Source organism: Macaca fascicularis, chromosome 1 (assembly GCF_037993035.2).
Source record: "Macaca fascicularis isolate 582-1 chromosome 1, T2T-MFA8v1.1".
Classification (NCBI taxonomy): Eukaryota; Metazoa; Chordata; class Mammalia; order Primates; family Cercopithecidae; genus Macaca; species Macaca fascicularis.
In genome coordinates, this window is record NC_088375.1 from 134,312,509 (window position 1) to 134,323,576 (window position 11,068).

The 11,068-nt window shown below is 36.5% G+C and overlaps 2 protein-coding genes across 8 annotated transcripts in view; one reads left to right on the forward strand and one right to left on the reverse strand.

Annotated features, from left to right (window-relative positions):
* Nucleotides 1–5,914, forward strand: part of SASS6 (SAS-6 centriolar assembly protein) — a 48,555-nt gene extending 42,641 nt beyond the window's left edge. For 5 of the 7 annotated variants that reach the window (XM_065549013.1, XM_015432196.3, XM_065549011.1 and 2 more), the window contains 3 exons: nt 1,318–1,415; nt 3,876–3,970; nt 4,071–5,914. In XM_065549013.1, the coding sequence (XP_065405085.1) occupies nt 1,318–1,415; nt 3,876–3,970; nt 4,071–4,177 (300 nt within the window). In that variant the 3' untranslated portion in view covers nt 4,178–5,914. The remainder of the gene's footprint in view (nt 1–1,317; nt 1,416–3,875; nt 3,971–4,070) is intronic. The other 2 variants (XM_015432200.3, XM_074000704.1) reach the window with 1 other exon arrangement.
* Nucleotides 5,915–6,261: 347 nt separating this feature from the next.
* MFSD14A (major facilitator superfamily domain containing 14A) overlaps nt 6,262–11,068 on the reverse strand; it is a 46,555-nt gene continuing 41,748 nt past the window's right edge. Inside the window, exons 10-12 of the mRNA XM_005542595.4 lie at nt 10,907–11,004; nt 8,796–8,959; nt 6,262–7,480 (exon numbers count right to left, since the gene is read on the reverse strand). Of these exons, the coding sequence (XP_005542652.1) occupies nt 7,274–7,480; nt 8,796–8,959; nt 10,907–11,004 (469 nt within the window). The 3' untranslated portion in view covers nt 6,262–7,273. The remainder of the gene's footprint in view (nt 7,481–8,795; nt 8,960–10,906; nt 11,005–11,068) is intronic.

Below are 11,068 nucleotides of genomic sequence, written 5' to 3' on the forward strand. Positions count from 1 at the left end.
TTACTTTAAATAAACTACATCTTATATGCGTTACTTTATTTTGGATTTTTGCATAGATACTTGATTACTTTTGACGACTTTAAAATTCAGATTCCAAGCCCTCATTTAGAATCTTTAAATAAATAGGCTTTGAAAGTCTTGAAAGGGGAAGAATTTTCAGAATATATGAGGTAAATGCATTATTGTGATCCTTGGTTACTTTTAACACTAACATTTATTTTAATGTATTAATGTTCATATTCTTGTTTGAAAATAATTGGTAAAAGAATCATTTTGTAATTCATTTTGCTTGTATGACAGGTATTTACTTTTTTACGTAAAGAGAAGTAGGCTTCTCGGTTGGGCAGGTGGCTCATGTGAGCCTGTAGTCCCAGCATTTTGGGAGGCCAAGCTGGGAGGATCCCTTGAGCCCAGGAGTTCGAGACCAGCTTGGGTAACATGGTGAAATCCCATCTCTACAGAAAAATACAAAAATTAGCCTGGGCAAGAGAATGAAATCCTGTCTCAAAAAAAGAAAAGAAAAAAGAGAATTAGGCTTCCTTTTATTAACTCTTTTCAATAGCATGTGCTTGTGTTATAAAATATAGGTGAAAACTGTTTGTTTTGGTTTTTTTGTTTTTGGGTTTTTTTTTTTTTTTTTTTTTTTTTTTTTGAGACAAGATCTCATTCTGTCACCAGGCTGGAGTGCAGTGACATGTTTTTGGCTCATGCACCCTCAACCTCCTGGGCTCAAGCAGTCCTCTCATTTCAGCTTCCAGAGTAGCTGGGACCACAGATGCGTGCCATCACCCTGGCTTATTTATTTAGTAGAGATGGAGTCTGTGTTGCCCAGGCTAGTCTCGAACTCCTGAACTCAAGTGACCCACCCGAAGTGCTGGAATTACAGGCATGAGCCACCACACTTAGCCAAAGCCTGCATTTTTATGTATAGATTTATCAGAAAACAAATTTAACCACCCATCTCAATATAGAACTGTCTCATTCACCCTGGGAATGGTGGCTCATCCCTGTAATCCCATGATTTGGGGAGGCTGAGACAAGGAGTTTGAGACTCGCCTGGGCAGCTAGTGAAACCCCGTCTCTACAAGAAATAAAAAATTAGCCAGACTTTGTGGTGTGTACCTGTAGTCTCAGCTAAGTAAGGCTGAGGTGGGAAGATCACTTGAGCCCAGGAGATTGGGACTGCAGTGAGCCATGATTGTGCCACTCTACTCCTGCCTAAGCAACAGAGCAAGGTTCTGTTTCAAACCCCTCCTCTGCCCAAAACTGTCTAATTCTATATAACTCAGTTACATGAGATGTTTTTCCTTCTCACAGGTTCAGTTTAATTTGCAGTTTACAAAACCAAATGCATCACTAGGAGACGTTCAGTCAGGAGCAACTATTAGTATGCCTTGCTCAACTGATAAGGAAAAGTAAGTACTTAATGACATAAACTTTAATGTTTGCAATTTTGAAGGCCATCTTAAAGAATTTTTCTCAGTGCTTGAGAGCTGTGATACCCACCTGTCTACCTGAGACATTGCAAGTTACTGATCAGTGGAATTTAAGTTGAATCACTCTTAGCTATAAAAAAGAGATTTCTCCTATTTTTTCTGTTTCCTCCTCCAACAGTCTACTCATTTTTTTTTAATGTGGGATATGCTTAGATAGTAAAATTTTGTTTGTTGAAAGAGATTTTCCTACATAACTGAAGACTGGTCTTTCAGATATTCTCAGATATATTCACAGAAATTTTTAAAAATTCCTCATGGTCAGCTGTTTTTGTTTTCTTATATGGCTATGTCTGCCCCTGGAAGCTCTCCATTTTTCTGATTTATTGCTTTCAGTATAATCTAATCTAAAATACCAGCTAGTTAATATGCTAGAAATATGCAGAGAATGAGTAAAAAGGTTTGTGAGATTTTCGTATAGATAACATAAATAAGCTTTAACGCCATTTTGCAACCCTAGGTTTTAAACAGGGTTTACATAGTGAAGTCTGTTGATTCAGTGACTTGTGGTTAAATCAAACCACTCATACAGACAAACTTTTCTCTCTGGGTAGACTTCATGTTTGTAATTTATTATTACTAATATAGTTATTTATTAAATTTAATGACTTTAAGGCCTGTCTGCCAATACTCATTATCATGAGCTATCACCATCCCAGTTCTACATTACAAACTAAATTACTAACATAGCTCAAAGAGGGTTCCATCCCCAGCTCTCAGCTTTTATTCATTGGATCATGATGTGTTAAAATAGTTAATAATGTTTGTGGCTGGTCACAGTGTCTCACGCCTGTAATCCCAACACTTTGGGAGGCCAAGGTGGGTGGATCACTTGAGGCCAGGAGTTCAAGACCAGCCTGGCCAACATGGTGAAATCCCATCTCTACTAAAAATACAAAAATTAGCCGGGTGTGGTGGGCACCTGTAATCTCAGTTACTCAGGAGGCTGAGGCATGAGAATCGCTTCAACCCAGGAGGCAAGAAGTTGCAGTGAGCCGGCTGCACCACTGCATTCCATCTTGGGCAATAGAGCGAGACTCTGTCTCAAAAAAATAAATAGAAAAAATAATTTTAAAAAGTATTTGTGAGCCTCTATTTTTTAAAAAGATCAAAATTCACTTGTTCACAGGGAGAGTACCCTGAATTCCTGTTAATGCTAGCATATCATAATGTTTAGTATATTTAATTCATCATAGGCCAGGCATAGTGGTGTACGTACACCCGTAGTCCCAGCTACTCAGGAGGCTGAGGCAGGAGGATCACTTGAGTCTGGGAGGTTTGAGACTGCAGTGAGCCATGATCCTGCCACTGCACTCCAGCCTGGGGGCCCTGCCTCAAAAGAAAAAAAAAAAAAAAAAAAAAGCCAGACAATGTGGTACATGCTTGTAGTCCCAGCTGCTTGGGAGGCTGAGGGATCACTTGAGCCTGGGAGTTGGAGTCTGTAGTAAGCTATGATCAGTCACATCACTGCACTCCAAACTGAGCCACAAAGCAAGAACCTGTCTCAAAAAAAAAAAAAAAATTATAGAGCAGTTTTACTAGCAGAGAATATGACAATCATATTTGTAGTATGAAGTCAAACATAACCATCTGTCCATAAAATTAGGACTGTTCAGTGATTTTGACTTTTTTCTGGTTATTTTGTCAGCTAGCAAAAAGTGGCACCAGGTATCAAACGTTAAAGAAAAAAATAAAATAGAAAAAAAATCTATTCACCCACTTATTTTCTGAAAATTGGGTCAAGAGCAGCCATCATTTAATTTTAAGGACTGATTTATTCTCATTGTTTTGCAAGAGCCTTTAACTTTTTACAAGTAGTACTAGGGAAACCGTTAACACTGGACAGATTTAGAAAAGATGGCAGTGGTAGAAAGGGGAAACATACAGAAATGCCCTTCTTTCTCCCCCCGATTTTCTCATTTGTATTAATTTGACCAGAATTTATTATTGTGGAATGTGTATTAATATTTGGTCATGACTACTTTGAAGCACTAGAAAATTTTGAAGAGCTTTTGGTCAAAGGAAAAAAATCTTATTTTAAATATGAGTTAGAAATTAATGGTGTTACTCTCAAGGCATGTATTTTTCTGTCATGTATCACTTATGTGCTAGTATTTAAATTTTTACAGCACTTGTAGAATTTTCATTTTTCCCACCATCTTTATCCCAGCTCTTAAGATTTTATTATAATCTACTATTTACTGAGGATACTTTGGTTTATGTATAAAATTACCATTTGCTTAAGAAACCAGTGAAGAATGTGTTGTGAACAAAGCTAAGCTATAAATAGAACTTAGTTACATTATCTTGCATATGTATATATATGAGATAAACCTTCAAAATTAATAAAGACTGTTAAATAATTGCCATTTTCTTTTTAAGTAGTGAAAATTTAGGGTTGGAATCCAAATACCTGAAGAAAAGGGAAGATAGCATTCCTTTACGCGGACTCAGCCAGAACCTATTTAGTAATTCAGGTGAGCAGGGATTTCTGGATTTTGTACTCTCTAGTTTAATTAAATGTAATGTATGAAGACTTAATGAATACCACTAACTTCTTTTTGTCCTCATTTGCAGACCATCAGAGAGATGGCACTTTAGGAGCATTACAGGTGTCTTCCAAACCCACAGTGCTCCCCTCGGCATCTTCAGCATATTTCCCTGGGCAGCTACCAAACAGTTAATTCTAGTGTCATGTTTTACTTTTTACTGATATTTTAGAAACTCAGGTGCTTAAAAATATGTCAACATGAATCAAATCCTAAAATAGCAAGTTTCAAATTTTACTTGAGCTGTTGAACTGGATCTTTTAAGTACTGCTATCTTTTATGGCAGTTTATAGGAACAGATTTGTACTTGGGGATTGGTAAAGCTTGTGAGTAAATGACATTTTTTGGTTTGTGAACATGGTGTTTTATAGAATAATAATATGTATTTTATTAAGCTATTCTTTAGAAATTCAGTTCTAAGGAAAGAGTTGATCCTTATAAGGGAGATTTCAATCATATTGAAAATCTGGGTAAACTAAAACCTGCTCATAACCTCATAGTATGCAACCAAAGAATGCTAATTCATTTTATCACTTTCATTGGTAAAGCAAAACTTTTAAATTCAACACCTGAAAATTTTGAGGGAAAATGATTACCTCCTGAGATATCTATATTATTGATGACATTTAAAGGGAAAAGTCCTAGATTTACCTTAAATAACTGAAATGAATTAAGCCTTCGTAGCATATTTTCCTTGAAACATTTAAATTTGCTACTGATGAATCAAATAAACTTGATATACTTTAAAAAATTTGGACAGTGTATTTGTGACCAGATTAAGTGCTTTAGTCATTTGAGCTGAAAAGTTTTTTAAAACTTTAGTGCTTCCTAAATGTTTATACTCATCTAGTTTTTCTCAATTTGTAGTTTTATTATGCAGTTAAATCTCTATCAGTGGAATTTTAAAACTTGGTACTACTACTAAATCTATATCATGAATGATTCATTTATTTTTGTAGTATCAACTTGGGTTGATTTCAATGTTAATAAACTATGCAAAACAAATAACTGTTAGAAGGTACAATTTTCTTCTCTTCCCTGTAACTAAAAGTTTTAAGAATTGTTCCTTTGGAAAAATTGATTTTTTAAAAATTCACCCAGAATCATAGGGCCTCATTTTGTTTTCTTATTGACAAACAATACCTGCTAGCATTCACTAGAGTCTTCCAAATCAATGTTTGTAAAGTACTAATGCTCATGTGGTAATTTTAAAATTAGTTTCAAATACTTTATTATACAGATGAAGAAACATTTCAAGTTATTAATGATATAATAATGTTACTGAGTTCCATGGTAAGAATCTTTGCTAATTTTTTTTATGAAGCCAGTATCTTGAAACTACTGGCAATTGAAAGTGTCTTAAACTAAACTATGGATCTAATCTGAAAATTCAGTAACTAATATTAGGCAGTGATACTCCCCCTGCCCCCCCATTTAAATATACTACTGTATTAGTGAGAATACTTGGTACAGTCACTTGAAAGCACTTGCTATTCTGGAAAGAAGCCTCTTGGTGATTTTGGAAGGGGCTTTGTTGTAAATACTATGTAATATATATAAAATATTGTGACAGGTTTTGGATGTGATGCATGACATACAGGTAGCTCTCTTTTTTTAAATATAGATATCTATCTCTTTGCATATATATACACAAGGAAAGTTGAATTTTCAAAAAGATACATGCTATCATCTTGCAAATTTTTTTGTATTAAATGTATATACACTTCCAAGTGTGTTCTTTGCTCTACCTCTTAAACTTTTAGTTGCAATTGTTTTGCAGTGTAAAATTGTACATGTGTTAATAATCAAAGTGTTGCATTTAATGTTATTTCTGTAAACTCTGAGCTTTGTTAATAAACTATTTATACAGCATCTACACTTTGAAAGTCAAGTACTTCAAAGGTAATCTGCATACTTACTGCATTTTTGTTTCTTTCCTCTTGTCTTCCTTGAAGAGTATTTTTTAGTGAGGGAAAAGAAATGGATGCAAAGAATGAATAATGCTTTGATTTGTTACTGTAAAAATGAGTATGGTAACAAAGCCAAACAGGCCCTATAGGAACTCACAGATCAAGACTTTTTTTTAAAAAAAAAATCATTAAAATATTTAACTTTATTAACAGAATATTTACATTTCTTTTAAGACCTTATTTAACCATAGTGAGTGTTCCAAGTTTAAAAAGCATTAAGCAATAACCACACACAAGATGAAAACAGTGTAAACTATACAGTACTTTATATACAATTTTTACAAAGTAACACTTTTTTAAATAATATAACTGGACACAAAAATATACACTTTAGAGAAATTCACATCAGTAATTGTATAAAGCTCTCCTCTAGGGTCCTGAAAATTTAGGACAAACATTAGCTCTGTAAATAAAGTGTTACTGTGACAGTCCTGAAAGGCCACTATATATATTTATCTACATATAGATATCACATTGACATTTTCAAGGCTACCAGCTTTACTATATAATTTTTAGATTATGTATTCAAGTGTTGAGGTGCTTATGATTATGCAAACATTAAAAGAATAGTGGTATAAGAAGTAGCTGGGGAACAAATTTGAGCCAGCATTTAGATTTACAGGCTCTAAACACCCCAATTTAAATTCTAAATGGCTGATACTTTCTCACTTCAAAAACAGTAGTGAATAATGTTTAAAAGTACTGCAAACAAGCTTGAAACATGATTCAGATTTAGTACAGTTTTCTTAAGAGTTTTTTTTAAATGCAAACAATTCATTTACCATTTCTTTGTTTTAGTGCATCTGCATTAAGGCTTTGAATTATTTGACCCAAGATTTTACGATATTAAAATCTGACTCAAAATTTTACAATGTTAAAACAAATAGGTCCACAACCATACTACCTACTCTGTCTCACTGAGTCAGCATAGAGTTAAAGCTCAACACCTTAAGGAAATGGTAGCAGAGACATTTGCTAATATCTAAGAAGTTACATATATAGTTTTTAATAAAACAAACAGCTTAGTGGCAAGAAATTGGTGCTAATAAACAAAAGGTTTTTCAAAAGAAATTGTAACATCTTTGGAAAACTGTCCGGTTCTTTAAGTTCCCACTTCCTTTAGTTCCCACGGAGTTCATGCAGATACAGTTCTTAAGACAATCTTAAAGTACACTGTGGATGGAAATGGAATGTATATCCAGAACTAGAGGTGAAAACTAAGACCTGGGTGCTGATAGAAAAATCTTCCTGATTTCAGTCGTCACACATTTGTGTCCTGGAGTAAAGGTTCTTTGGCCTCTCCTGGCGCTTGTGTACTATGAGGATGGCTGTGACTGCCACAGTGCTTTCTCCAACTGCTGGACCTTAAGCTTAAATTGGTATGTTCCGGAATAAACAAGGCAACAAGCAGAGCCAGCAGTACTGAACAGGCTCCAAATAGGAAGGGAGGGCCAGGGATGATGGAATTCTGAGGAAGAATAAAGTAATTAGGATTTTTACACAAGTACTTTTACTCATAAGGAGAAACTGCATACCTTTTAGTATTAACTTACGAATTACAAGCTAATTGCTCTTCTCTTTATTAAAGCCATAAATATAAAAGGCATCCCCTTTTTAGGAGAAAAGAGATACTATCACATTCTCTATAAAATTCTGGGAATAACTGGCAAAATAAGACTATGCAAAAATATTATATCATTACTTTCAGCACAAAATGTGAACACAGATGTTCTATGATTAATTTGTTAGTCCAAGGGGAAAACATTTATAGAAAGATCTCAAAAATAAAATCAGGCTGTGCGTGGTGGCTCAAGCCTGTAATCCCAGCACTTTGGGAGGCTGAGGCAGGCAGATCACTTGAGGTCAGGAGTTCGAGACCAGCCTGACCAACATGGTGAAACCTCGTCTCTACTAAAAATACAAAAAAATTAGCCAGGCATGGTGGCATATGCCTGTAATCCCAGCTACCCGGGAGGCTGATGTTACAAGAATTGCTTGAACTCGGGAGGTGGAGGTTGCAGGGAGCCAAGATTGTGCCACTGCATTCCAGCCTGTGTGACAGAGTGAGACTGTCTCAAAAACAACAAAAAAACTAAAAAACAAAATCAGGTAGCATACAGTATTTACTATGGTAGCAGAATAAATGACCACTTCTTTGTTTCAAGAAGGTAATTATAATTTCAAATGACTGAAAGTAAAAAAAACGTTTAGCCCAAAATTACATTCATTCTTAGCAGAAGCTTGCACTGCCAGTTTTAATTTGTATATGGCCCACAAACATTCTTTTATTTAAAAGTAGTCTTAGTGGGTTGGAAGATTAGTGCAGACTCTACTAAATAAGCCAGGAAACTGATGAGCTGCTAACAAAATGATCAGCACTGTTTGGCATTAATTTTCAGTTGAAAGGAGGGAAATATAGCAAACAAGTGAACAAAGGTATTTACCAGAACATAAGCCTGCCTTTTGTATGAAAAGTCAGTTATACGGAACTGTGACATTAGACAAGTTTCAAAAGAGACTAGTAGTATAGAGAAATGGTTTGTTACATATGCCATTGACAAATTAGGTTGTTTAAAATTTTTCATTCTCAAGCGGAAAAAAAATACGCACAGCCAATTTTCACAAGGCGGTATGTAGAAGAACACAGTCCCTTAAACTCTGGTTTTTAAGCATTTTATTCAGTCTCAAACAGAATCTCACATAAAAGTTTTCATGACCAAAAACCAGTATCTTTTAATCTAGCCAAATGAACTCTACAATTTGATCATGTGAATGAGAATTACCTGTTCAAAGTGGTGCTGAGGGCTTGTGTTTGTTCCCAAGTCTGTTCCTGTTATTGGCAGTTCTTTAAGTTCCACATGGAATATGTAGAAAATGAATCCATAGAGGGCCGGTCCCAGACCATTGCATAATCCTCGAATTCCTGTTATCATTCCTTGAACGACACCTACATTGTTTAAACAAATTATCACTTAGTAAACTACATATTTTTTCCCCTACCCTAGAACCAGTACAAATATGAAATCACTTAATCTAAAATCAAGGTTCTTATCAGACACTAGCAATTTACAGCAATGTCATTAGAAACTATTAATATTTAGAAGCTATCAGCTCTACAAAGTGCAGTAAGCTGTCCTATGCAAACATGAGCCTGGATGTACCGGTGTATAGGTCTAACATAGAAACAAGTGGGCAAAACCACTTTATGCCCTAGATTACAGCCTTCAACACATGGCTGGTTAAAAAGCAGTCACGATTTCACAACTACGAATGTTAAAATTTCTCTGTCCCCAAGCAACTACTGAAGACCCCTTATAGTCAAAAATAAAGTGGGAGGGTTACCCTGGCTGGAGTGCAGTGGCGCAAACTTGGCTCACTGCAGCCTCAACTTCCTGGGCTCAAATGCCTGGCTAATTTTTGTACTTTTTGTAGAGATGAGGTCTCACTTTGTTGCCTAGGGTGGTGGTGAACTCCTGGACTCAAGTGATCCTCCTGCCTCAGCCTACCAAAGTGTTGGGATTACAGGCGTGAGCCACTGTGCCCAGCCAAAATCACACTTTGGTTTTTTTTTTTTTTTGAGATGGAGTTAAACTCTTGTAGCCCAGGCTGGAGGGCAATGGTGTGATCTCGGCTCACTGCAACCTCCGCCTCCAGGGTTCAAGTGATTCTCCTGCCTCAGCTTCCTGAGTAGCTGGGATTACAGGTGCCTGCCGCCACGCCTGGCTAAACTTTTTTGTACTTTATTAGTAGAGACGAGGTTTCACCATGTTGGCCAGGCTGATCTCGAACTCCTGACCTTAGGTGATCCACCTTGGCCTCCCAAAGTGCTGGGATTATAAGCATGAGCCACCGTGCCTGGCAACACTGTTTTTATAGCATTTTTGTTTCTCTTTTGGATCTTTTCTCTAATTTAAAACGCAACTTGCTTTGGCCATAGGCCTTTTCTTCCTCATTTATCAACCAAGTGACAACTGCCACTGTTTTGCAGTGCCCCTTTTATCCTTATGACTAGAAAAAAACATCCTTTTCAAAGAACTATTCCTCATCTGTTGGCATCCCAAGAATTAAATGCTCCCAACAACAACAAAAAAAGCATATGACATTAAAAATGTTTGCTATGTTACATATCTTTAGATGGCTGAAACTGTAAGATTTTTCTTTTTTTATTAGAGATGGGAGTCTTGCTATGTTGCCTGGGCTAGCTTCAAACTCCTGAGCTCAAGTAATCCTCCTGCCTCAGCTTCCCAAGTAGCTGGGACAACATTCATAAAAGGTCTATGAATATATCCCACAAGGTGTCTAGCACAACACAGCAAAAACTTAATGTTTAGTTAATATTCTGTGGCCAACCTTCATCAGGAAATTTTTTTGAGACAGGTCTTTCAAGGTCTCTCACTCTGTTGCCCAGGCTGGAGTTCAGTGGCCTGATTTTGGCTCACTGCAACCTCCGCCTCTGAGGCTCAAGTGATCCTCCTACCTCAGCCTCCCAAGTAACTGGGACTACAGGCGTGCATCACCCTGCCCAGCTAATTTTTGCATTTTAGTGATGGGGCTTCCCTATGTTGTCCAGGCTGGTCTCCAACTCCTGAACTCAAATCTGCCCACCTCAGCCTCTTGAAGTGTTGGGATTACAGGTATGAGCCACCATGCCCAGTCTCATCGGTAAATTTTCTAAGAACAGAACAGATAAGCCACATATTCTAAGTGAGAGAAAAGGGAATATGTATCTACCTAAGGATAAATACTCTAGAATCTGCTTTTCCTGTTTATATCAAAAGCAATTTTAAAATTCTCTACCCTGAAGATATACTTACGTTCAGTACACAGGAGACAGAACACAGGATTAGAACATTCTGTACTTTTAAATAATTATCGCTGGTTCCCATCAACTCACCCTGTTGATCAGCATCAGCAGTTCGTGAAACAAGTGCACTGACGGCAGGAAAGGTGATGCTAGACATGGCCGCTACTGCCCCAGCAGCCCACATCATCCTGCAATGAAAGCAGCAAAACCAAAACAGTAACTTCTTCTCCACTGTACCTGAAAGTCAAACTA